This window comes from Neocloeon triangulifer, unplaced genomic scaffold, assembly GCF_031216515.1.
Source record: "Neocloeon triangulifer isolate White Clay Creek 2 clone unplaced genomic scaffold, ASM3121651v1 ptg000009l, whole genome shotgun sequence".
Classification (NCBI taxonomy): domain Eukaryota; kingdom Metazoa; phylum Arthropoda; class Insecta; order Ephemeroptera; family Baetidae; genus Neocloeon; species Neocloeon triangulifer.
Window position 1 is genome coordinate 5,433,412 of NW_026775551.1, and position 27,514 is coordinate 5,460,925.

A 27,514-nucleotide genomic window follows, 5' to 3' on the forward strand; every position below is an offset into this window, starting at 1 on the left:
AGCTTTTTCAAACGTATAATTTTATTTTACAACTGCAATAACTATTTCATTTATTTATTTTTTAGTTTTTATTATTTATTATAAAAAAAAAATGAAGAAATAAATTAAAATATAAAGATTTTCACTATTTAATATTTAATAATAATAAAAACAAAAATTATATTTTAAGTGTTTAAAATAAAAATAAATCTAAAACAATGTTTGAATAAAAAATATTTTTTTTCAGTGAATTTAGTAGTGATGCCGTTTTTGTACCGGTATAAAACCTATAATAGGATAGGTAGGTTATTTTTAATAGGTAACAGGTTTAGGTATTAGGTGATTTTTTTTAGGTTTTAGGTTAACCTATACCTAAAAATTTCGCGCTCGCTTCGCTCGCTTCATGTTATTATTATATTATTTTTTTTTATTTTTAATTACGTGCATTAACATGATACATTTTTTTTATAGCTTTGCATGTATTTATTTTTTTTTTTTAGATGATCGTTTTAATTAGTTAAATATTTTATTTTTTATTTTACAGCTACAAGTTACAAAGGGTGTTGCGCTATTAATAATTTCATGAGTTTTTTCGGCTGCGGCTGACAAGAAAAATACTATTAAAATTGACTGCAGTTATTAATCAAAGATTGCAAAATTCTATTATCTAAATATTTTACCGTAAACCTATTTTAAAATCAGAATGAGCAAAAATAAATCTAGTAGACCTAACGCAGTGCCAAATAAATAGATTTCTGTTCAAATTATTATTTTAATTTATATAATAATTTATCAACATTAATTTATTTCTTCTTTTTATTATATATTTTGATTTTTGATTGACCCTGGATTGACCATTACCCTCTCTCACAAAATCAACGTCAAGGTCAGCTTGCAAATGCATGGCAACACAATCATTGATCATACAAAGCAATATAATAATTAAAATATTATTAGCCGCAATTTCCATTCAACTATAAAAATAGTTTAAAAAATGAACAAACACAAAACGGTCGGAAGATGTTTTGCGTTTTGCACTCTGCGCCATTTTTATTTCTTTCCCTTTTTGGCCTTTTTTTAAGGTTATTCAGCTAGTTTTAGATTAGTTTAGTTTGCTAAAAGCCGAAAAGTGTACGGAGATCTAAGAAATATATCAATAGAATATGCAACGAAAAATTACATGCCACCCAGCATGCCTACTATTTTTAATAATCTTGCAAGATCATGTTTTGGAGGAGAACTAGCCATTATTATATTCTCTTCGATAAAAAAAATTTTAAAAAAAAAAATTAGGAAAAAAGAAAAGGAAATGGCTCACATCTAATCTGTCTGCTTAAATAGCCCAGCAACACAAGTTACATGTTGCTGACTATATTCATTTACAATAATGTTTGTAGGCGTCAGTCTCAAGTTGATCCAATTGGTCTTTCAGATCACTATGAAAATAATTTTCATTGACTAATGTGTACGCGTATATATTTTTGATATTTTTATTATGATTGTTAGTACTTTGACTTTTTTTAAATGCAAATTTAATTTTAATTTTTTTTAATCATAATTCCATTGATAGATTTCTGAGATCTCCGTGCACTTTTTCGGCTTTTCGCAAATTTTTAACGGAAATTACTTATTCCAGCAGTAAATAATTTATTGGACTCTTTATGTACATTTCCCTTGTTTTTTATTTGCTTTCTAGATTAATTAAAATTGAATTTAAGGTGCCAAAAACTAAAAAATTTATCCAAACTTTAAAAAAATATTTTCTTGTTGAAAAACTGTTTTTTAATAAAAAAATATTTTAGTTTCAACGCATTTTAAAGTTGGCTTCTATGGTCCAGATAACATTTTTATCCAAAATTACTCACCAAGACACATATGCCAGCAAAAAACGATGGTATTAAATAAAGTTTATAAAGTTATAAAAGAAAAAAAGGGTGGTGCCTTCTGCACCATATCAATAATGGGTTCACAAGATTTTGACTTGGCCTGACCCCAAATAATAATAATAATAAACGCGCATACACAGATTGGATATGCGTGTTTGATCAATTTTATCATGTTATTTCCAACATTGCTAAATCAAGCTATGTATAGTTTCAATTTTATTCCATATATACATATTCGCGTCGACAGCCTAGAAACTAGTTAGAAAGATAAATCAGCGATGAGCGCTGGGATGTGACTTGTCGACTTGTGAGATATGTTTTGCATAAAATTAAATTTCTTTTTTATATTCTTTTTATGTATTGAAAATGAGTTTCTAAATTTTGGTTAAAATTAACTTATAAAAATGACATAAAATTAAATTTTCTAGCATGAAACGACCTTACGCTTCGCGATTTTTTTTTTCATTTTTCGCATTTTTTTTTCAAAAAAAAATTAAACTTAAGAAAAAAAATTGATAGGTTAGACTGCATTTTGCGCATTTTTTTCAAAAAAATTTTTTTCTAAAACCTAAGAAAAAAATTGATAGGTTAGACCAAAATTATTAGGTTTTAGGTTACGATAGGTTTTTAAAAAAAACCTACCTAACCTAAAAAACCGGTTATTTTTGATAGGTTTTAGGTTAACCTGTACCTATCGCGGCATCACTAGAATTTAGGAACGCTTTAATATTTATTCAACTGAAGGTGTCTGAAATTGAAACTGATAGTCACCTTTTGCGCCTTTCAAAGAGCCACCCCAACAAAAGTGTCATTTAATAAAAAATATTAAGCTGCGAGCGCACGTCTCTCTTTCGCTGTGTCGCCATTCAAATCGCGTGAATGGGGATGGCGTGCCGTGAATAATTACGGCGCGACTCTTTAATACACAGAGAGAGTCATAACACCTGTTCTCCCGTCAGTGGGGCTCACACACGACACGACACACTCGACCTGTCAAAATAAGCAGCGGGAAGAAGTGCAACATGCGAAAGGGCAGCACAGAAATTGGCTATCGTCCCCCGTAATCCAATTTCATACACATAACAACCGAGAGAAGGAAAAAGAACAAAACAAGACCAGGCCTAATTGAATTAAAAACGTCAATAAAGCCCCTGCCCCGAAATTAATTTCTCGGAAAAAGTCCCGTTTTTTTATAGTGCGAGTAAATTCTCATTAGCCGCGCTTTTTTAATTATTTTTCCTTCGGTTAGCGAATGAATTTTTCTTCCAAGAGGGGAAATTTTCTTTCTTTCTGTAATTAAAAAAATGTAACAAACCTAGAAGGGGCGCGGAGGGTTGCATCTTATTATCTAGTTAAATTTTTTTCCCCTGACAACCCACCCTAGTTGTTCAAAAAGAGGGATCTATGATGTGTATTTAAATGTCGCAGTTGTTTCTGAATAATTGAGACGTGCGCTCAAATATTCATCGTCCAGCTGCCTGGCGTGGCGTTGAAATCCATCTAAGCACCTGACAAATCGCGCCCGTTAATATTTAATTAATTGTACTTTAATTAAGCCGGGCACGCGAATGCGATGAATATTTCACCGCCGCTATCAACCGCACGAAGACTCGAATTATTAATGCTGGCCGCGGCGTGTGTTTCAAACCAAAGTGGAGCGCCGCTGCGTCGTCCGACGGATTACCTGTTAAATATGCAACCCGTCTCGCTGCGACAGGCAAAGAAACGCCTGAATTAAGCAGGGTAGTTTGCAGCCACCTAAGCCCCCGGTTTTGATTGCGCTTGGTTAGTACTCGATCGCGTGTGTGTGATCTCTTCTAATGCACTTGCGATTGAATTAATGTGAATAATGTCAGTGAGCAAAACTTGGATCCAATCAATTGATTCAAAGGCAATTAAGGATCACATGCAGAATGTTGTTTCGAAATAAAGGAATAATTATTGAAATACTCTAAATTATAGATACAAAATTTTCAAGATTTTTTGTTCCAACCTTTTTTAATTAGAGATTTGTTTATTTACCTTCATTAATATTTAATAATAACAATAATGAATAATGAAGCATTTTAAATATTTATTTGTAACAATTTATTGTATTAAATGCGACGATTTTGCAAAAAATTAATTTAATTCTATCTAATTTTTATTTGTCATATAATTTAATGATACCGAAGAGATGTAAAATTCAGGAAAAACTCGGTTGATTTGTCCTGGCTTCATTAATATTAAATCAGCTAGGAAAGTATAGATTCACTTCAATTTATTTTAATCTTAAATTTTAAAAACTCAGAGAAACATTTCTTAAAAATTTTTACCGGTGCTTGTTTCAGGGTGACATTTTTGGCGGCATCAACGATGGCTTGCTTAGCAGGGCGGAGGCCCTGGCGGCCGTCGACATCTCCAAACACCAGGCCACCTCCAATCCAGTCGGCCTACCCCAGTTGAAGCATGACATGATGTACCACCCTGGAATGCAACACCCTGTCAACACAAGGCCGCAGACGGGTGACTTCAAGGTGGTATGTACCCAATTAAATGATTCATTAATCTTTTTGTTTTTGATGAAATAAAATTCGGCTTCCTCAGTGAAGATGAGCGACTTTATTGTTTCTGCATGATACAGAAAATCCCTGCTCTGCTAGTTTCGGTTGGGGGCTGAGGAAGCCGGTTTTTATTTCATAAAAAAAAAAATGATCACCTCGAGTGCCAGAAGGTTCCACAACAAAAACTTCAAAAACAAGAATAATCCTTCAATATGAAATTTGCAATAATTAGCAAAAAATTAAAATCATAATTTTCAAACTTTCTAAAATTTTGTGTGGAGAACATTTTACCCCCGTTCTTCAGTCGGTCCAAGAAGCAGAAGATTTAATAAGAATTTCGCCTTTTTTCGTATTCTTTTCGGTTCCCGATTTTCCTGTTGCGATCGGTCGACACATTTGCGTGTTTCCGTGTGTGCGAGCGGGCGCGTTGGAGAGAAGAGCAAACATAACGCGCGTCATGGGTGGCCATATTTCTCAATTTAAAACTCATTCACCTCCCGTCCCCATAACACTACTAGTGCACTGGGAATTCGGAATGCGATTTAGCTGAGAGGGGATGAATATTGGCAATGAATATTGACTCAATGGCAGAGCGAGCGTGAGCGCGGTGGAAATTTTATTACCAACGGCCAAAAGGCACTCAAGGCTGCCAAAAATTATCATTCCAACGCCACATATCTCACAATTATTGCCATGAGGGGTGAGAGGGCGAACTGTGATTTGATTTTTAAATTCAAATTTGAGTTGCTGATTTTTATTCTGATTTTGATGATACGCTTGCGGCATCATATTTTTACTACTATAAATTTTTCGTATGGCTGTTGTAAAAAGTAAAATAAAAATATAACTGTATTTTAGTTATATTTTTTCAAAGAAAATACTAAAATAGTATTAAAATTTTAGTTTTTTGTAATTTGTAAATAATGTTAAAATATGAAAATTAGGTATTTTGTGTTAAAAAGTCTCTTTTCATTTCAATGGTTTTTGTTGTTGTTTTTTTTTTGTTGATTTTAATTATTTCTTTGTTACAAGTAACTCATACATTTCCATTTGAGTTCAATTCAGATATTCCAGATAATCATATTCAAGTCGTTACATGTCACCTTCAACAGTACCTTCTTGTTTTCAACTGAATTTCATGTTGCTTATTTTTTTATGAGATATTTTAGGTTTTTAGTTTTTGGGGGATTATTAAATTCAGTTTTATTTATAATTGTACATTGTAATATACAAAAATCCTGAAGCATTTAACGATTATTATCATATAATAATTAATATGAAATTATCTGATTTTAAGAATATCGCTGGTCAAGAAAGTCATCTTGAAATTTCAACTAAATTAAAAAAAAAATACATGCTCACGACTTTATTGATTACTTTTACGCTGATTAAAACTCACTCAAATTTTTCTCAACATTTAATCTTGAAGGACCAAAATTAACGTGTCCATGCCGCAAACTGTGTCCATGGTAGTTTGCGGTTAGCAATTTCGTCCGGGTGTATTACTTGTCGGTGAGCGCGCAATGACGCTTGTTCGCGTGTCAGCCCATTATGCACGTTGTGTAGCAAAGCAGCCGTAGAGACAATGAATGCTCGGCTAATGCAGGCAAGTGCGTTATTAACAGCGACACAACAGCAGGGGCCGCACGGAGAATCGGGCTGATAATGATGAAATATCGGCGCTCCCGGGGGAGGCCGCGCCGCCGCCACTCTTGCTGCTTGTTAACAGCAGCAGCCATCCAGGGCGCTGCCCCAGCCAACTACGAGAGGCGGGAGATGCTCTCTTTATGAGAGCTAATTGCTCCCTTCAGCCGCACTGGCAGCTCTGATGAGTTCGAATTTGTCAAACCTTTCTTACCCATCTCATTTCGCGGCCGCACTAATTCGCCCGGCATAATTTCCTCACAATTTTCCTTGACCGACGGCACCAAATTTGTTATTGCTCACATTATATTTATTTTAGGCTAAAAATTTAATTTAAAAAAATAATCCGATTGTATGATTGTCTTGATCTCAGAACCTTAAAAGCAAAATTCTCGCAATTTTCGGTGTCGTTTTTTCCAACAATTCTTTTTCTTTTAAATCAATTCTATATACGAGTAAAAAATGGTTTAAAAAATGTGAACAAATAAATAAGAACAATTATCGGTGTTTAATCAATTAAAACGAAAATAAATCCAATAATTTTAATTAAGTTCGTTGTTGTTTAACTTGAATTTTTAATATTCAAAATATAAGATACGACTTAGCACACAAATCTGTTTAGTTAGTCAGATTTTTTGAAATTAGATGTGAATTAATTGGAAAATATTTGAGAGGCTGATTAGCCAAGTTTTATTTTATTGATTGATTGAAAGAACCTCTCTTGCGTTTTATTTTTACAAGCAAATTATTACGCGATGCAAAGCACTAGCGCGTGTCTAATTAGAAGAGCACTCTTATTTTGAGTGGCTTTAATTTGTTTGCATAACAACATTATTGCCTTGAGTGCTACGATCAAAAGCTTATGCGAATACTTTTCCTTTTATCTCCCTAATCAACCCTCGGTTCAAGGGGGTTGCAGAGAAAGAAAATTTTCAACGAAATTTCTACCGGCTCCTCCACGTTTCCTTTGGCTGGAAAAGAATTAATTAAGCAATTCCAGCTCCTCCACTTTGATGAAGAAAAATCATCAAATTTTGGAGTAAAACATGAGGGTAGAACTTTTTCCGGGACATCCTTTGCCAGTCTCCGTGGCTAATTTAATTTCTCTAGAAAACACACACAAGGCCCGCCCCATCGGCTGCTGGTAAACACCATCTGTGCAACAGTTTACGAATGTATCGCATCTCGCACAAATTCAGTCCCTGCTGAATCGGACCAAAAATCATCAACCCCTCCCTCCCTCCTTGTCGCCCGCCCCCGCCCTCGAGCTCGTATAATGCAGAATCGATTGCGACCCCTCGCCGCTCGTAAAATATGTTGTGCATTATCTCAACTTAATTATATAGCAACAGTGGTCACAGATATGTACACGCGTGTCCCTCGTCGGCCCGTCGCATTTTGCTCTCTTCAATGATGCAATTCCCAAGAAAGTCCAATAAGTCAAGGGATTTCGCTGCAACGCTGGGTCAAAAAATACACATTACTCTTTATTCGCTTACTCTTAATTTACCCCATTCGTAATGTTTGCAATAACAATTGTCTTTCACTCAATCAAATGTAAAAGTTTAAATAGTAAATATAAGCAATAATTAATTTTAAAAAATTAAGTATAAATCGAACAATGCGGAGGAAAAATTATAATTTAAATATATGACCTTATTTTATTATCTAGAAAATAACACGAATAGTGATTTTGGAATAAAAAAGTAATAATTTCTTATAATACACTTTTACTGTTTTTACACACATTATTTCTGCTAAGCAAAATATCAGCTGAATTTTCCACAAAAAATTGCGCTTATTTCCAGCTCGATGTTTCCCGCGGGAAACAAAAATCATGCTTTTTAAGCTCATTAATTTTTCACAATTTTACATGCATGATGTCATGATGAGTGCAGCCAGCGGCCATAATTTCGCCGCGCGCACCGCATAAATCCACTTTTTGCCAGACGAGCAAGCGACCTGCCTGTCCACTCAAAAAAAAAACGTTGTAGTACGTTTTGTGTGCGAGCGCGCGTATCAAAAAGTATTAATCGCCAGCACTCACCATAAATATACGTGAATCAATAAAGGCCACTTGCATTATTAACGACCAACACGTGAATAAATGATGAGACAGGGAGTTCCTGCACAAACACAAAGCACCCACAGCCGAATTCATTTAAGAATTAATCCATTCCCGACAATCCATGGGCAAAACAAAATGTATAGGAAACATAAACTTTATTTGTAACACTTAAAAAACGAAAATTTTTAGAGATGAAATTACTCACTTAGACACATACAAATTGATGAATAAATAAAAATATAAAAGCAACGAAGTAAATTATCTAAACTGCAGATTTGAAAACAATAAAAAGCTCCAGAAAACTTTCAATTTCAGGTATCAATCTTGAACCTTATTGTCTAAATTAACAAAAATTGCTATACGTTTTTATTTCAAACTCATTTAAAGCAAATAATTTTAATATTAATAAAAAGTATAAGTAGGGCGTACCCCTCCAAAACGTACAACTCTCAAAAATAGACTAAAACAGACTATTTTGCTCCAAAATTGACTGAATTTAGGACGAGAATCGACTGAAGTTAAGCCGAATATCGACTATAAAAATTCGACTATTTTGACCTTAAAAATGGTCTAAAAAGCTCAGCCCAAAGAATAAGTAATTTTCTTCCTTCTTAGAAAAAAACTCCTTGTTGCTATTGATTGCAAACATTTACTGAAAAAATACTTCAGAAGGATAAAAACGTATATTTTTGTGTTTACTTTAACATATTATTTGAGTACATTCAATTAACCATATTAAAAAAATTAAAATTATGATTATCGTTTGACAGAATCGAGAGAAAACTTCAGGTCTTAATTATAATTGTATTGCAAATCCTTACATTATGTCTAAAACATAATTTTATAATACTTTCCACAGGAAAAGATTAGTCTTAAAATGAAATTAAACAATAACAGTGTCGACTGAGTATTTTATAAATATTGTAATTGTCATCAGAATATTTGTCTCATATTATAAATTTTAAATAATTATAACTATGTAAGATTAAATATGTTTCAAACTAGGAACATTAGCAAATACGATTGTACGATTCTTAAAAATAAAGCTTTATATTTGTGGAAACGCTGATAAAGTTTTTTTAAATTTTTATCTGTTTTCTGTCTTGGTACAAAAAAGAAAACTTATGAAAATTGCCCCAATTTAATTTTTCTGCGGTAAGCCCAACTAATTAAGTGTAAGAGGTCTCGGTCGACTAATGAAGCGGCTAATTCGCCGACAAGGCGGTCGCGCGAGATTTAAAAAAGGCACCGAAGTTCATAAATAAATGATGGCTATAATGATATATGCATGGCGCCGTGCAAAATTTATGGCACCGTGTGCGCCGCGACCGCCGCCGAGCAGCAGAGAGCAGAGTGAGTCGTCGGCGGTACATATCGAAAGTGCGCTTTAATAAATATAAAACGGCCGCCGCATGAAATATCAAGTGCACCGGCACGACCGAAATAACCTCCGCCCAGCAAAATCAATTTTATTGCTAGCAAGTAATCCGGTTAAGGCCGTAAACCTCTCAAGAGGGAATAAAAAGCCACCACTTACTAGAGCTAGACACAAAGCTTAATAATGAAAAAGACGTCAGGTCTACTCCATCTTGTTATCAAAATGAAAAAAAAAATAGCAAAAATTAATTAATTTTAATTGGTATGTGAGAAATTTTCCAGGATATCTACGTAGTTCAACTTTGGTCAAAATAGAACAAATATGGTCAATTTTCCTGTAGCAAATAATATTTTAAAAATTTTAAAATACTTGCAAATTATATTCAGCAGTTTTCACAAGTAATGTAAATGTTATGTAAAAAAAGGAAAAATCTATCAAGATGACTTCCTATAAAATTCCACTTTAAATTTGGTAGCAAAGACCACCATATGTATTCAAAATACTTTTAACATATTCCAAACCTTATTTCTTGTATCCTTGAATGTCGTAAAAAATATTTCACCAATTGCATGTCTTGCATTTTGTGGATCTGAATTTTTTGGGATGAATTAGTTAGAATTAAAAAAATTTTAATGTCTGGAAATTCTACCGAGTTATAAAAATTGTGCAAAATTGCACACACCCCTTACGACTTGGTCCCTCTTTGTCAGTCTCTCGCACTCGCTCTCGGCGGGGGTGAATTCAAAATGGAGTCGGTATATCGAACGTTTTGCTGCCACCGCCGAGTGAATAATTAATTAACACGCTGTCATTTAAGTTTCAAATTAGAAGCTCGCGCAGATTTGGAAAGATATTTTGACAAGGCTGTCTCTCTTCCCCTGCTTGTGATCGTTTCCGCCCTGGTAATTAGCGTGAATTATTGAATGATGAATAAGGCATGAATTTATCCGCGCCGAATTATTATGGATTATGCGATAAGAGTGGATGGATGAGGACAAAATCGCTGCTATGGCAAAACGCTTCTAATTACCAAATATTAATCAATATTAATATAAGCCATTATTTAGCAAAAAGAAAAGTGTGAAAATTTCTTGGATCGCCAGATTTTGTTGACTTGTTTGATTTCAGAGATAACAAATTTTATTCTAAACTTTAAGTCAATGTAAAAAAAAACCTCTACCAAAATAATTACAAATAAAATTTGATGAGCATAATAATTGCAAAAATCTGCTGTTTTAAGTTTTTTGGGCAGTTCATGTCACAAGTTTTGATTCCTGCCGATATTTCTTGTACCGTTTATTACAATTTTTAGACTCTCTAAATTAAGTAACATGAAGAAAATTAATATATTTTAAGCTGCGAGTTAGGAGCAAATGCCATTGCTCTGGTTGCCGGTCCTGTCACCTTTTAAAGATGAAACCTATTTAAATGAGCGATAAAAAAAACCAGAGATAGGCAAGTCTTTCAGGTCTTGTGCACGCGCGGTTATCTTGTTAGCACAAGGAGGCAGTGATTCACGACATGCTCGGCATTAGCGCGGCGCCGATTAAAAATTCATTAGTCCGAGTGGTCTTTGATATTTGATAGCCCTGCAGTGTATAAATAAACATCACATCTGCACCAGCAGCAGTAGCCGCCGCCGCCGCCGCCGCATATATGCATGACATTGTCTCGCTCCCTCGAGAGCAAAAAAATATGGATGGGGGGCCTTTGGAAAATATGCAAACACCCACGGGACGCCGCTGCTCAAGTACATTTTGTACGTACGCTCTCTCCGCCGCCGAGCCACTCGCCCCTGCTAACGTTCGCTCGCTCTCGCCTCTGATAAGAGCTGCCACCTGATGTGTAGGCAACGTGTTAGGCGCCCCTGAACGGCGGGTCTGCATACTCGCGCTCGGCGGCAGGCGCTCCAACTTCTTACACATCAACTTCGAATTAATGGAAAATGAAACAATTTGAATCTATACGTCTGTGTAATTAAATTTAAAAAAAAAAAAAAATTACAAAATTTCAATATTGTCAACCGGTTAAAACACTAATTGCCATAAAACTTTGAGCAGAATTTAAAAAATTATGTTTAACTTGTAATAATTTAATAAATTGAAATTTATTATTCCTACTTATATCTCATAAATTTTGAAATTCAATTCAACATAAAAGAGTATTTTAATTTTTTTATTATTATTTCAGTTAAAGTTATTGAGATGGATAGAAAATTTGGCTCAAAAAAAGAAAAAAAATTAATTTTTTTTTTGTTTAATTTCAATTTTTAAGTTTCAATTTAGTAATTTAGTTGATATGTAATTATTGTGTTTTGCATTGAAAAAGCATTTGTATTAAAAAGATCTTTACAACAGAAACTTCATATTATGGACACAGGAAATGTTTTTGTTTGAGAATAGTCACAACTTGCATACTCGGCTGCTATGATGTAAAAAGCATAACAAATAATAAAAAAATAGTTTTTACAAGAATTGTTCTCATTTATTTAAAATTTGTTTGCAGATGGGTCACCCTGGGATGGACTCGTTAGAAATGATGGATCCGATTACGTCGACGTCGATGACAACGTTGTCGCCTATGAGCGACGCCGGCACCAACAACAGCGGCACCAACACCACAAGCACAGGTGGCGGTGTCCACCCTCACTACCCTCACGTCAACTCAATGATGGCGTCTCACCACCACCACTCGCACCATCCTCACCACCACCACCATCATCAGGTAAACTTCAATACTGTGCGTATTTCAAACTTACTTAAGAAAAATAATATAAATCAACGTAATTGTGAACGTTTCAGAATGAAATTGAGCAAATTTTTATTTTGTAATAAATAATAATATTATTTATTAAAAAATAAAAATTTTATATTGCCAAATTTGGGAAGGGCTTCGATTCTTTTTAACCATCTGTCTTTATTAATTCTCCTATTTACATTCATTTAAAAAACAATGGGGCATATTCAAATGCTAAGTTAGTTTATTAGAATTGCATGTGAATATCCCCAAAGATTTTAATTTAAAATTTTTTTATTTTTCCTAAATGAAATTTATGCGTTAATTTTTGATTCCATTAACTATGTAAAAATAAACAAAACATAGCAATAAATTTCTTGTTCACTCTTTGCGGTTCTCTTCTGTAGGATGCAAAAATTAAATTTTAATTAAAAAAACCGTGGGTGTAAAGTGTGAAATAATATTAATAATAAAAAATAAAAAAATTGTTTAAGGAATTATTAAACTCCATTTATGCAAAATATTTCTGAAATTCATCTTTGACTCACAATCTTTTTATCTAACCAAATTTCTATATTTTTATTTAAAAAATCTTTTCTGTTTCTAGCTCGCAGCAATCGCGGCCGCAGGCAACTCGGTTGGACTTGGTCACGGTGGAAGCGCGGGTTCAGGGGTCATGGGTCAAGGTGGCGGCGGCAACTCGTCTTCAACCTCGGCCGTGGCCGCCGCACACGCCGCCGCTGCGGCGGCTGCAGCAGCCCACGCGGCCGCCGCGGCACACGCAGCGGCCACCGCGGCGATGCACGACTCGGACACGGACCCTCGCGAGCTGGAGGCGTTTGCCGAGCGCTTCAAGCAGCGCCGCATCAAACTCGGGGTCACGCAAGCCGACGTGGGCAAAGCCCTGGCCAACCTCAAGCTACCTGGTGTCGGTGCCCTTTCACAGAGTACCATTTGCAGGTAATTAAAATCCTTTCGTCCATTATTATTACGATAAAATTCTACCCTTGGAAAAATTTAGAAGTTGAAATGATATATTAGTTTTGTAGTAGAAGTTCACGATCGAGGGTTGATTCATGGTGCTATGAATTTAAAATTCGGCTTTTCCTCGGTGTTTTTTTTTTGTAGTTTAAATTTTTTAAGAAAAGCAGGATATTGTTTTTACTTTACAATAAAAACTAAAAAAAACACCGAGGAAAAGCCGAATTTTAAATTCAAAGCACCATGATATATTAGTTATTATTTTAAAGTCATCAATATAAACATATTTGTTTGAAGAAGTTGACACTCGAGGAGATGATCATGGAAATGAAGAGATCGCGCTTTTCCTCGTTGCAGAAAAATTGTTTTTATTCAAAAACAAATGGTAGAGCCATTTGTTTTTGAATAAAAACAATTTTTCTGCAACGAGGAAAAGCCCGATCTCTTCATTTCCAATATAAACATAATTTAAAGACTGCCAGCTTGAATTAAATTTAACTTACAAAATAAATAGTTATGTGTGAGGTAAAGTTTCATTCTATCAATTTTTGTATTTTGTGTCTTATAAAGTATCCAATCTTGAATTATTTAATATCAAATTTTGTTTATTAAAATCATATTTCTAACCATTCCACATGTTTCAGGTTTGAGTCTCTCACTTTGAGTCACAACAACATGATCGCACTGAAACCAATTCTGCAAGCGTGGCTCGAAGAGGCGGAGGCGCAAGCCAAGAACAAAAGGAGGGACCCTGATGCGCCGTCAGTCCTTCCAGCTGGAGAAAAGAAGCGGAAAAGAACATCCATAGCCGCACCAGAGAAAAGATCACTTGAGGCGTATTTTGCAGTTCAGGTATATTTAATTTCACTAATGCCACTTGAGTAAAAGAAATGAATTCATCAAAATAAAGAACAAAGTTCAATATTTTTACTTTTTTTTTAATTTTTTGTTAAAATGATTTAAAAAATAAAATTAATTTAATATCTAAAGAAAGAATAATTATATAGATGCCCTGGTAAATCGCAAAAGACAATTAATAGATTTTCATAATTTTTGGCATAGTTTATTTTGAGAAAATTAGTTTAATGAAAAGAATTATCAGTATTTTTTTTGTTTCAAAACTTATGGAATTGATATTTCAGCCGAGGCCATCAGGAGAAAAAATCGCAGCGATTGCTGAAAAGCTGGACCTGAAGAAGAATGTGGTGCGCGTGTGGTTCTGCAACCAGCGGCAAAAGCAAAAGAGGATGAAGTTTGCGGCGCAGCACTGACAGCACGACGGTAGCGTGTCGTCCGGCGGGGGACGCTACCACACCCATCACCAGGGCAGCACGCACTATCAGCAGATGACGGCCGTGATGGCCGCGGCCGCGGTGGTGGCCGCCTCCGAGCAGCACCAGCAGAACTGAGTGAAAGAGTGAACATGTGCGCGTGTGAAAAATAATAAAATATTGAAGAGTGCAAAACGAGTTACGTTATGAAATTGTCTTTGTGCAAACGATTGTATAAAAATTATGAGCGATCTCACTATTTATGCAATTATTATTCAATACCAAAACTCTTAAAGCGGTCGCTTTTTTGAAAAATCATCTAGTCCTTGAATTGTGACATGAAAACTCACAATACAGCAAATCTCGCAATAATATCTCTCAAGCAAGACACTCACATATAATTATGTAATATAAACGACGGCTAATGATACACATAATATCTATGTAGAAATATCAGTTAATTTTTAAAAAGTGTCCCAGAGGAAAAGTAAATTTCAAAAACTCACGACAAATAATCGTGAGAAACTGAGCGCTACATTCATCTCGCTCAAATTCACAGGATAAGTGATCCTGTCTCTGTTGGTAAAGTAGATTTTAGGCCAATGTAGACCCCTCACTTGTGTTGAAAGAGAATGCGGTGTACTTGTCTTATTAACAATGCTATTGATTTTTTTCTCCATTAACTGCAGATAACACATTTGAAAAAAAAAATGAAAGTAAATTATTTAAATAATTGCTTGATATATATATTTTTTTGTATTTAAAACTATATCAAAATTTCTTATTGTGTATCCATGAATATTATGCTAACTTTTGTTACATCCACTATAAATATGGTATAGTTGGAAATTGAACTCCTGATTTATTTCAAAAGATTAAATTATCTTGAATTACTGTTTTCTGTTTAAACCTACAAAGAGAATTCTGTGTTCTAGGTCAAAATTTGAGCTAAAAAAATATCCTTCAAGGGACGATTGAGACTAGCTTGATTGTTATTTTATTTATTTGACTATTAATCTGCACTTAACAAAAATATTATTTGATCACACCAAACCAAGCAGAGAGGTCAAATTCGGTCCCTATAAGTAATCCATTCTGAGATGGATGGAAGATTATTTTGAATTTCCAGACTCCACATGGTCATTTTGTTGAGTGTTTGATTATGTTATTTGTACTTTAATAAATTACTGTTCACTGTTCATAATAACAACTGTAGGGAAACCCAGTATTTTTTTTTTATAATAAACTAGCATTATCAATTTTAGGAATTCTACGTTTAAAATGTTCCTCTCTGCTTGCACAAAAAAGTGAATATTAGTGACCATTAAAAAAGTTTCATTGTTGACGGTGAAGAAAAGTAGTCTTTTCTGCAGTTACTCTAATGTATAATTATTATTAAATGCAATTCATGTTTCTTTCATTCATTGTGATATTTTGTCTGATATGCTTTTCAGGCTCTTGTTTGCGGAGAAACTTGATGAAAAGAACTACCTTGAAAATTGTAAAAACAATTTGAAACTCTGTAGAAATTAAGGGTCAACTGTACAAAATAATACCCATAGGGCTTGTGCCATGGAATTAAAAGAAAAAAAAAATGAGAAAAAAGCATTTTAGCACAGGATAAATAAGGGTGTGATCAATGCCACCAACATTTTACCAGCAGATAATTGAGCTCATGATATTTATTTGAAGATAATGATCAAAAGGTATTGTAGAAGAATTTATTGTATCTGATAAACAAAGTCCTGATTTTGAACCTTCGCCTCTTTAAGAAAAATTATACTGTAGAAGTTCTAGCTCAATTTGTAAACTACGACTATTGTAATAAAATGCTTTTAAATTTTGGAAAGATATGAAATGTTTTTTTTTTAAGAATGGAAAAACAAATTTACAATGTTTATTACTTTATTGGCAAAACTGAAAAAAAGGAAACATTTGAGCATTTTTAAGACTTGAGTCAATGACAAAAAGGGTTATCAATTATTTCAATTTCACATCATTCTTTGTCCACCTCTTTGTCCTCACTCTCTATGGTTGCAGCATCGGATTTTTCTACTATGTTGCCAATATCGGAGCAGTCATCAAAGCTAGGTTTCTTAGAAATAGCCTCATCGTTGTCATCTGCAGGGTCCTCCTGGTCAACAGGGAAAGGCCGTTTAAGGATACGCCTGACCTGATAGCAAATTTCATTCTAAACTCGTATATTTTTTTCTTTATTTAAAAAAAAAAAACAGAAAAAAAAACACTAAAATATATTTAAATTTAGGAAATTTTAACGTTAAAATTGTTGAATTTTCTATATTTAGAATAAATAATCTCAGAAAATAACTGGACAATAATAAATTTATAGTTCAAAATACCTTATCTTCCATGCCACCTTGAGCCTCGAGATGGTCCTCAAAATTGTGAAGAATCACAGTGGGGCAGTCACCAAGGTCATCAATTGACATGTCTGACCCATGCACACTCGAGGTTTCTTCATCAATTTGGGGACGGGGTGGAAGGACAGTCAGTGGCTCTCGAAAGACAAACTCCACAGGTGTAGGATCCTCTTCATTCCTATTTTCTTCTTTGCATTTCTCAAAAACGTCAGCAGCCAAATCAATTCCTTGCTCGGCACTAACTGGAGTGTCTACTTCAATGCTCTTGGCAAGTCCAGTCAATTTTTCAGCCTCATGACTCAGCTCACTTTCATCCAATTCATCAACATGAAATTCAGACACACATGACTGAAATGCATCCTCCTCCTCGCACTGAGTCTTGTTTCCTTCTTTCTCAACCAGTGTTTCGTCTCCACCTTCCTCAGTGACCTCAAATGATGGTTCTTCGAGATCAATTTTCAATGTTGACTCTTCTTCCTTGAAGGACTGATTTTCATCATTTTTGAAAGTAGTTTCTTCTCCAGCGAAGATCTCCGCCGGCACATCTTCTCCACCAACTTCTCTTTCCTTGTCTGAACAATTGGATCCCAGTTCAGGCTGCACTTTAGGCTCACAGGAAAGGTGTTCTTTGGTTTGTTCTTCCTCCTGCTGCTCATGGGTCTCAACAGCAGAGGGCATCATCAATTCACCATCATTTTTTTCAACATCACTAGTCACTTCTTTGCTGTCCTTAAGAATATCATCAGACTCAGTTTTCTCTTCTGACAACGGCTTTACATTTTGACTCTCGATTTTGCATGCTGGTTCCAGGACCTCCTCAGTTGCACTTGGTTTTTCCTCCTGTTCTCCAGCAACATTCTTCTCTTCCTCATCGCTGCTCTTGACAGCTTCACTTTGCACATCCGAGGTTTCAATTTCCTTTGAAGCGGCTTCATGCGATGCAACATCTTTTTCGCAGATCAGATCCTGTTCCTGGGAACGCTCCTCAATGCTAATTTCAGGAGGGCCAAACTGCTGGACCTCCTTATCAGATTCTACTACAATTTGCAATTCAGCCACTCCATCAGTCGATGTAACATCTTTTTTGTCATTCATATCCTGTTCCTGAGAATGCTCCTCAATGCTAATTTCAGGAGGGCCAAACTGCTGGACCTCCTTATCAGATTCTACTACAATTTGCAATTCAGCCACTCCATCAGTCGATGTAACATCTTTTTTGTCATTCATATCCTGTTCCTGGGAATGCTCCTTAATGTTCATTTCAAAAGGGCCAAGCTGCTGGACCTCCTTGACAGACTCTTCTCCAGTGTCCATTTCAGTCACTCCATCAGTCACCATTCCTTGTTCAGCATCTAGCTTTTGCTTCTCTTCAGCGGAATTTTCTTGCAGCGCCTCAGATTGGTTTTTCTCAACCTCGAGAGGCAATTCTTTGTCCGTTTTTATATCACCATCATTTTCCTTAGGAGGCTCCACAGCAACCATGACATCAGTCATCTCTACTTCCACCGTTTCAGTATCCATTCCCATGGGTGCATCAAGATTTTTGCTAGCCATAAACACTGCGATGTCACACAGGTCTTTGGGTGGTGTGAAGCTCATTGGCACAAATTCTTCAGCCATTATGTTCAGTCCAGGGCTGGCAACTTTTCTGATGTCAATGCCGTCTTTGAAAATAACTACCCCTAGCGGGTACTCCCTTGGGTTCAAAGTGAGGAATTCAAATAGCATGGTTTCGTCAGAGAGCAGTTCCCTAATTTTCTTTTTGACCATTTCATTTTCAGGTAAATTTATCATTCGTGCCAGCTGACACAGTTGTTCAACATTCTGCAGATCCTCTGGCAAAACTCTAAGATCTGTAACAACTGCAGAGTTTCCATAGTCTCGGAAGTTCACCTCAATCCTTCCATCTTCAATGTCAACCACATCTGCTCTGTACCAGAGTCCGTCATCAGCAAACTTGGCTGCACGCTGGTCTCCAACTTGCACATTTTCCGCAACAGGGAATTCTTCAGCTTTTGTCAGGGCTTCCCCAATTGCTTCAAGCTTGGCGGTGTTTTCAGCATTCTGACAGTCGATGGCTTCCAAAGACAGAATATTTGATACATAACCTTCAAACAGGGTGCGAATGCACATGCCCTCGGTAAACAATTTATCAATCAGGGTGCTGCCAGCAAGCTTGAAATCAACAACCAGAAACTCATTTGCAAGGGCCTCGATCACCATTTCCAGGGGGGCTTCATCTTCTCGGAATAGTTCAGTCTCAATCAATTTTTCAGCCTCTGTTTGAAAGTGTGGTAAGAGACACAGAGGAATGCAGCAGCAGGTTGCAAAGGGAGGTATTTTTCCAAGCTCTTCTGGTAGTTTTCGGGCCTCTTTCACGGAAACAACATTTCCGTAATCAACCAAGAGCCCACACATTTCTGGTTCCAATGATGTCACTGAGCAACGGTACCACAGTTCATCCTCAGCATTTCTGCGAACAATATTTTTATATTAAAATTTAATTCATTAATATTTAAGTGGACACTAACTTTGCTAGAATAAGCTGATTGATTTCCACTTGCTCCAACCCTTCACTTTCCACCTTCTGCAGAGTTGAAAGAAGGCCCTCAATTTTCTTCTGATCAGCCACTTTTTGTACGTAGAACTTGCTGTAGTGTTCAAAAAATGTGACAAACACCTTCAATTTGGCTTTAGGAATGAGCTTCTCAGCATCTAAATTTAGTTTTTTTTTTTAAATTAATATTTATAAAATTAGAAATTTTTAAAGCAAACAAACCTTCAGATGGTTGAGGTGTTATGTCAGCAACAAAGCCTCCCTTTCGCAGTAGGTCCACAACATCATTTCCATCCATTCTATGCAGCTCAACTTCCAGTTTTCCATCAGGTAGAATATTTTTTACAGTGATGTTGAATTCTCGACACTCACTAAAAATGCAGTCAAATTCCTTGTTTGATCCTGCTTTAGGCCAAGGTTTTCCATCTGCTGGTTGTACATCATGTAGTCCACAGAAAATGGCCTGCACAGGGTATGAAGCAAATTCTTCTGGCAAAGCGTTCAGCTCTGACAGTTGAGCAATCTAGCGAAAAAAATTCTGTTAAAATTTTATAGAAAACAAAATTCTACATACTTTGATACATCCATGATCTATGAGCTGTACTTTGCACTTGCCGTCCTTAATTGCAACAATCTTGCCTCTATAGAGCTTTTGCTGGAGATTAAAGTGCACTAATGATCCTACAGTTGGCTTGAAAAGAGGTAGGCGAGGAAAGCTTTCCTCGGGAACGTCAATTTTGTCTCTCAAGTTTTCACTGCATAATTGATAATTGATCAGTTTTATCACAGCAAAGGCAAAAAATTTATGATTCTCTCACCAACTACCAGTACGATGCAAGAAGAAGTTGCTTGGGTTTGTAAACCAAGAGAAGGTCACATCGTTGACTCTTGTGCTAACTGGAATGATTTCCAAAGGCAGGGAGCCAAGAGGAAGCAGAGATTCTTGTGAAGCACCAAACTTAGTGTTGACACAATCGTCACCAAGCGTCATAGTCACACTAAATTTATCCTTCATTTTGGCCACAATTGTAACCTAAAAGTAGTAAAAGTGTTAGTTTTTCCATTTGTGAATTGCAAATTCTAGTGAATGAAAAAATAATGATATCACAAAAACCTGTATCTCCTTGTCCAAGAGCAAGGTCTCAAAAATTTCAAGCTCTTCACTAGACCAATTGGAATCTTTGGTTCCACGAAGAGCACAGTGGATGCTTTGTGCAGGCAATTTTGCTTGCTCTGGTTTCAAGGTCCTGACATCCATCTTGTCAACTTCACTGACATTACCGTAATCCAAAAAGGCCACTTTGTACCTCTGGTTACATTTTTCCTTGACCTGAAAACAGCATATTCTTAATTCACATATTAAAAAAAACTATATCCAACTTACAACAGCTCTATACCAGGCACCATCATCAACAAACTTGGCCCAGCAAAAATCGCCTTCATTGAGCTCTGGGTGATTGAGATCATTGCTAATGTCTGAAGTTGCAGCTGCCGTCATTTCATCAATTTTTATGGCATTCTCAGTTGGCTGAATGAAGAAGTCTGAGGGGCTAGTTGTGAAGACAAGGACAGACAGCAGCGTTTGCCCAATTTGTATTGGGAAGGGGTCCACTTTTAGACAAGTAGACGGTGTTTCCAATGTAGGATTCTCCCAATTTTCAGACGATTCCTAAACAAAAATTTAAATTGAATATAATAATAATAAAATACAGGGTATTATACCAATGATGATACTTTAGGTGTCACACAGTTGAATGGTCTATTCTGTTCATTTGTGCTTCCTAATGTAACATATTTATTAGTTTTATATTATTAAGGTAAGATAGTGATATTTGCTATTTATTTACCTGAAAACTTCTTGGTGTAGTTTTGATTTTGCCTCCCTTTCTCCTGGGAGGCTCCTGCAAAAAAATCATTCCGTCTCGAGTCATGATCTCCAAAGCCACCAAAGGTTTTGCGACTTTTGTTGCATCCATCAACATTGTCTGAAGAATTTCTTATGCCTCTCGGACTCTGCCTGTCTCTAGAGTTGTTTCTTTGGGCACCATTGCTTCCTCTGTCATCATTCCTTGCACCAAATTGTCTGTTTGTATTGTATCTTCCCTCTTGTGGCTTGCTATTATGGTTCCAGCCACTGCCGGACGCTCCATTCCTGCCATCCTTGCTATCACCACATTCAAAGGCAGACTGCCATCGTTTTGGCGATTGATCTGGTCTGTGAAATCTCTTAACTTCTCCATCATCTCTGTTATGATCCGAAAATCTTTTGAGCCCAACTCTATCAGACTCGTTGAAAGAGTTTGAGTTTTTTTGCTGATAGTTGCTGCCTGGACTGAGCTGGCTAGTCGAGGGCTGCCAAGTGCTGGTTCGACCATCATGCTGAATGGGATTGGTTTTATCAGCTAAGAAGTTGCTGCCAGGGTCATCCCAATCTCTCCTCTTCTTTCTGTCATGAGGTGGAATGAATAGAGGCTGACTTGCTTGCTTCTTAACTTTTTCGTCTGCAGCAAAAACTCTTGCAGCGTCATTGATTTCGCTGAAATTTTTCATTTAAATTTAGTTCCAAAATAGACAAAGTGCTTAATTTTCACTTGTGTGTTTACTTATAATATAATTTTAACTTCTTAAGGCATTAAGTTTGAATTTTTATACCTTGCTGTCTTCACTTTAATCTGTTGCCGTTCTTTAGCACTTTCAGGCACACTTTCAACCTGCATCGGTACTACTTTTGGCTGCAAAGTATTATGCAGAAGATCCAAGTTGATGATGTCGTTGAGATCAGTCGTGCACCCCTTTTCCATCAACCTTACATTGAGTGCGTTGCAAGAGTCAATTCTGTAGATAACAGTCATATTGAAGATCTAAAGGGTTTAAGGAAGATTAAATTCTGCCATATTCTTCTTTTGTCAGCATAAAAATTTAAGCTATTATTCAAATTATTAATTTCTTCTAAGTTTTGCCATATAAATTTGTTCCATTTTAGAAATATTAAAGATTTCGTTTTGTAAAAAATTTACTTTTAATATAATTAGGATTTACCTTATCTTCACTCATTTTCAAGAACAGGGCAGCTGCTTTCTTGTTTGAGCCAAGTCCATCCATAATGCATCTGATGGCCTGAGCAGGTTTGTTGCTCACGATGGTCCTATTGGTTGCTCTCAGTTTGCTCAAAGGCACTTCCTCTGTATTACCATAGTCCACGAAGAAGACTGATGCTTTTGCACTTTCAATCTTTTTGATGATGCCTCTGTACCAATTCCCGTCTAACTGGTACTGCGCCAGCACTGCATTATTTGGCTTCAAATGTCTTGCTTCAGGGATGTTGGCTGAAGAGCAGTAACACTCTAGGGAAGATACAGTTGCATCAATGCTGTCACATTCTGAAAGCAACTGCACATAAAATTCCCAAGGCATTGAAGTTGATTCAATGTCCACAAATGAAACCATCACATCATAAGACGTTTTGGATGAGAGAGTGCGAGTCTCGTATGCCAGGGGTTTGTTTGCTTCTTCCAAGAGCAAATCGAGGATGTTCTTCCCATCCACTTTAAGGTTGCAGTACTGCGATAATGGCGGACCATCTGGAGGGACCACAGCCAGCATAAGAGAAGACGATGATCCAGCAATTTGTGCAAACTTTTGGTTCACTTCAGGGTTGTCTTTAAGGGTTGGGTTTGTCAGCAGACCCGAGAGGCAGAACTTGAAAGCTTGCTGGCTATGAGCATGCAATTGTGATGGCAGCTCGGACAGGTCTTCATAGTTGACTGTCTTGGTAGAGCCAATATCAACTAAAAAGACTGCAGAACAATCAATATTGCAGGAAGTAATAATTCCCCTGAAGAAGCTTTCAGCAATTTTCAAAACACAAGTCTGGCCAGCACGAACTACAGGCAGTGGATTGAGCTTTGCCTCGCGCAAGCCTCTGTCAATTTCCTTTAGAATGGCAGCCCTTGTTTTGCACTGTACGTAAAATGCAACAGGGCCTTTCTCGATACATGAGATTGTAACACTATAAATTTCGTTGGGAGACAGTAAAGCAGGCGAGTAAATGTCTTCCTTTCCATTGTGAGGCACAGCTAAAATCAAATGAGCAATACATAAGATAAGGACAATACATTTATATAAATTATATATGTTGGCTTTTATGTTGGTTAGACTAGTTTTTTTTTCTTTCAGTTTTTAGTTGACGGTAACAAATTCAAAATTTGGGTGCCGATTGTTTAAGTTGATACTGCAATTTAATTTCAAAGACAAAACTTTTTTGGGTAAGACATTTACAAGGAATGCATGGAACTAAATTAATTGGGGCTTACTATAAAGAAGAATTTTATGACACCTTGCTTCAAGCATTTTTAATGATTTTAAACTCACCAGTTGTCTGCTGGCGGGGCACATACGCTGCAGGTGCTGGTACCATTACAGGGTTAGCAACAATGTTCATTGCAATTGATCCTTGCATTGGGCAACCTGTGCTAGGGTCACTGTAGGCCTGGTAGAGGGGCACTGAATAATCCACGGATATATTTGGTGGAGACATATCAGGAGAGGGGCTAATAACGTCCTTGGAGTGTTGGTTGTCTGAAAATGTAAAGATGCATTTAATTCAAACTGGAGAGCAAATATTGATTCTTACTTTCAGCAGCCCAGTAGCTTTCTGCTTTCAGTCTTTGCTGCGAGCTGTCAACCACTGTTCCACACCTCTCTTTCATCAAAATCTCAGCCAAGTTAGTGCCATTCAAGTAAACTGATGCAAAAACTCGATTCTTCACAGAGAACAGTTTGCGCACTTGGAACTCGCAATTTCTATTCTTCATCAACTCCTTGACTCGGTGCAATGCTTCCATGTTCCAGCTGGTGGTGCTGATCAGACCTTGCAAATATATTTTCTGATGCTGGCCTGGCAGGGCAAGAGAATCACTGTTGAAGGGAGTGAGCTCTCTTAAATGGCTTAGAGGAAGACTGACTTCAGTACCAAAGTCCATCAATTCAACACTGATATGGCCATTCCGAGGGAAATCAGTGCAAGCTCGGACCTGAGAAAATAAAGAATAATTATAACCTGAAACAAACATCTTGAATCTTTCTTTGGTTCTAAAATGACTTAGTTCAAAATTTAGAACAAAGTTAATATTAAATGTAAAAAAGTTTCATATTTCTTTTTCCAATGTTGATTTCTGGTCAATAACTAGTAAAATATTAGACGCAAATTTCATATCCGTTCTTCTGTAAATAAAATTTAAATCTTGACACAAAGACAAGTTAAAAACTTCATCTAATCTTCATGTTATGTTTTTTTTATTTAAAATTTGCATACCTGACAGCGATACCAGTTATTGTTGTACATGCAGCCTAGAACTTTGCCTGGATAGAGGCTTTCTGCGTTCACCAATGCATCGTTCCCTCCGTCCAGCTTCCCTTTGAGTAGCCTCAAGACAGCCTGGACTTGTGTTACAATCTGCGCATTGTAACCTCTAACAAGGACAAATGGACCGTCAACTTCAAAGTTGATGATTCGGTCCATTTCGTTTATCCTCAAAGACATTTTGTAACTGGAAAAAAAATATAAAGATTATAAGCTTTGACGATATTACCGGCAACCCCAAAAATTATTAAAAACAGAGTGGCGATCACTGTTTTGAGATTTTATTTTTAATCTAGATCACGTCATAGATAAAAATCAATGTCTTATTTACCAAATAAATCAATTTACTCAGAACAACTTATAATCTAAATTTTGTTTCTTATTCATTCAAATAAATACACTTCATTTAAAAAAAATAAAGATTTTAATCAATAACTTCAAATTCAAACCACCAAAACTGAGCTATAGCATTAAATTGATTATGTGGGCAGAGGGGGGGGGGTCAGAATGCAAAATTTCAGGTAAAATTTTGCGGGATTTTGGACCTTTCATTGGCATAGCTTTTAACACATTCAACCAAAACTGTAGGAGTTGATGTAAAAATCATAAAAATGAGAACGGTATGATTCCGAAAGATGGAGCTCACAATTTGTATCTCTCAAAAGTCTCCTGGACGCAAAATATTAATATGTTCCTAATAAATAATTACATACATGTTCCTATAAGCAAAAAAGATTCGTATAATATTATAAAGCATCCAAGAAAATATAAAAAATATATTTTAAAATTTTCATCGGCTCCATAACTGACACCAGCCGCGTTAAAAAAATTCAAATACATGATCTCGCTCAAAAACACCAAATATTTTGGCACAGATGATCAAAACGTCTCGCTATGCATGTCCTTACTTATGTATTCATCCCTTAAGGAAAGAGCCGGAATCAAAATTTTGCTTTTTTTTTTAAAAATAATTGGTTTAAAGGCATTCATTGGTAAATTGCGGTTCCAATGATAAAATTCGGGTAATCTATTCTCTCGTAAGAAGAAAATTTAGCCAACTACATGTGCACGTTTCAAAATGCAAATAATAATTTCAGAAATTACATTATGGCCTCCACGAAGCAGATATTTTCATGCAGAAATGAAAGTTAAAACTTAAAGAGACATGTTAAATAGAGGCAACTTAATCGGTAAGTATAAATACACATTAAAAATTAAAATCTTGGAAGTTCTTCGAGTTTGAACAGACAAGATGGCCGAACCCGAAAATTTGATTGTTCTCAACGGCCGAAGAATTTGCAAAAATTCGAGGGTCAAACATAAATTTTGATAGTTAATTTCTTACCTAGTCATTTAGTCAACCGAGAACATCGGTTAGTCGTTTGTGCAACTTTGAGAATTTCTTTTTGGCCAATTTTCTTTAGAAAATTCGCAGCGATTCAGCAGTAGCCATTCGAATACGACCTCACGTTCGAATCTTTCTGAGAAAAGTGATGGAAAAGTGACGCGATGAATCGAATGACGAATCGCCTGGAAACCGAGTGCCCAAGGACAAAGCGGTTCGATTGGCTGTTAAAAATTCGAGATGCGATCCGATTGGTCGGTTTTTCGGGTGCTCTTTGTCAAGGGACGCTGAACGTTTCTTTCCTTCGGTTTTGCCTGTTGCAACTTGCCAAGGTCGCGCCAAAGTCTTGCTCGCTGCTGCTGCAGACTGGAAAGCGATTTTGCATTCCAGCGCTCGGCTGCTCTTCTGATCTTCTCTCCTTACACTACACGCCATGCAAGTTGCAACGTCGCAAGTCTATAATGCAAGAACAGATCAAACAGAGGGAGGCGAATAGAATTACCAAAAATAATTGTCTCTCTGATTACGGCCATATATTATATACCTTTTTAATAACGTTTTTCTAAGTGGTCAATTATGTTGGAACAATACGACGGACATTATTTTCGATTATTTTTTCGTTTTAATAATAATAAAGGCAAATTTGAATTAATTTATGCCAAATTATAAAATTGCCTCTGAAATTTGCCAGGTAGCATTTATAGAAAATAAATAAATAAACTGCAATAAACACAGTTCTGGATTATTCAAATTTAATTAATTATTCTGCGCTGAAATGTCGTAAAAGCAACATATTTTATTTTTCAAATTGATTGATATCAAAAGTAAACAAAAATCTGTTTATCGTTTGGTTTAATCAGTATGAACAAAAATTATTTTCATCTCAAAATAAATTGCAAGTACATGCATATTTAATTAATTCCATTAGATGATCCATGATATAGAGTAGGTGCATTTATTTTATTTGAGCAAAGAAAGTTATATTTGATTCAAAATGAAGAGATATAAAAAATAAAATTAATCTAGAATTAGTTTAAATGTTTTAACTTTTTACTCTCCTTATCTTTCAACCTGCTAGTTTATGCAAATTTAATTAAGTGTGTAAAAGCAGAAAAGTTTTTCAAAATTTAAATGTTAATTATTTGTTAACCGAGTTTCATTGTTGTGAATCTGAAATTAGGGAAAATAGCTAATTAAATAGTAAACTACCTTAGCAGGTTTTCACACACATAAATTGAACTTGCACAGTTACAAAGGCCAGATGTTATAAGAACCACATACTTCATGCCATGCTCTAAACGCTTCTCACGACAGAAAGAGTGACGCTGTGACTGGAGAATGAATTATTTGCTGAATACGCAAATTAATTTGAGTGCAGACAAA

At 35.8% G+C, this 27,514-nt stretch overlaps 2 protein-coding genes across 4 annotated transcripts in view; one reads left to right on the forward strand and one right to left on the reverse strand.

Moving 5' to 3' along the window:
- Nucleotides 1-16,299, forward strand: part of LOC132195578 (inhibitory POU protein) — a 45,048-nt gene extending 28,749 nt beyond the window's left edge. Inside the window, exons 3-7 of one of the 2 annotated variants that reach the window (XM_059617674.1) lie at nt 4,196-4,384; nt 12,004-12,237; nt 12,842-13,194; nt 13,860-14,067; nt 14,358-16,299. In XM_059617674.1, the coding sequence (XP_059473657.1) occupies nt 4,196-4,384; nt 12,004-12,237; nt 12,842-13,194; nt 13,860-14,067; nt 14,358-14,486 (1,113 nt within the window). In that variant the 3' untranslated portion in view covers nt 14,487-16,299. The remainder of the gene's footprint in view (nt 1-4,195; nt 4,385-12,003; nt 12,238-12,841; nt 13,195-13,859; nt 14,068-14,357) is intronic. The other variant, XM_059617675.1, reaches the window with a different exon arrangement.
- Nucleotides 16,300-16,373: 74 nt separating this feature from the next.
- Nucleotides 16,374-27,435, reverse strand: LOC132195577 (maternal protein tudor-like). 2 transcript variants are annotated; one of them, XM_059617673.1, is made up of 17 exons: nt 27,341-27,435; nt 26,132-26,587; nt 24,739-24,973; nt 24,058-24,457; nt 23,796-24,002; nt 22,464-23,500; nt 22,077-22,285; nt 21,272-21,960; nt 21,147-21,205; nt 20,809-21,093; nt 20,539-20,754; nt 20,243-20,457; nt 19,999-20,179; nt 19,647-19,947; nt 19,399-19,582; nt 16,847-19,340; nt 16,374-16,620 (listed from the first exon to the last, which is right to left on the reverse strand). In XM_059617673.1, exons 2-17 carry the CDS (start codon nt 26,137-26,139, stop codon nt 16,483-16,485), a joined length of 6,858 nt encoding a protein of 2,285 aa, XP_059473656.1. In that variant the 5' UTR covers nt 26,140-26,587; nt 27,341-27,435; the 3' UTR covers nt 16,374-16,482. The 2 variants fall into 2 exon arrangements, with proteins under 2 accessions (XP_059473656.1, XP_059473655.1); XM_059617672.1 differs by having other exon boundaries at nt 16,374-16,659.
- Between the last annotated feature and the right edge of the window lie 79 nt (nt 27,436-27,514).

Bases quoted from the DNA above. Each gene is read 5' to 3' on its own strand.
- LOC132195577 (XM_059617672.1), bottom strand. The intron at 24,458-24,738 runs GTATGCAAATTT...TTATTTTCTCAG, and splicing joins ATAACTGGTATCGCTGTCAG to GTCCGAGCTTGCACTGATTT. The intron at 20,458-20,538 runs GTTTTTGTGATA...TACTACTTTTAG, and splicing joins TCTTGGACAAGGAGATACAG to GTTACAATTGTGGCCAAAAT.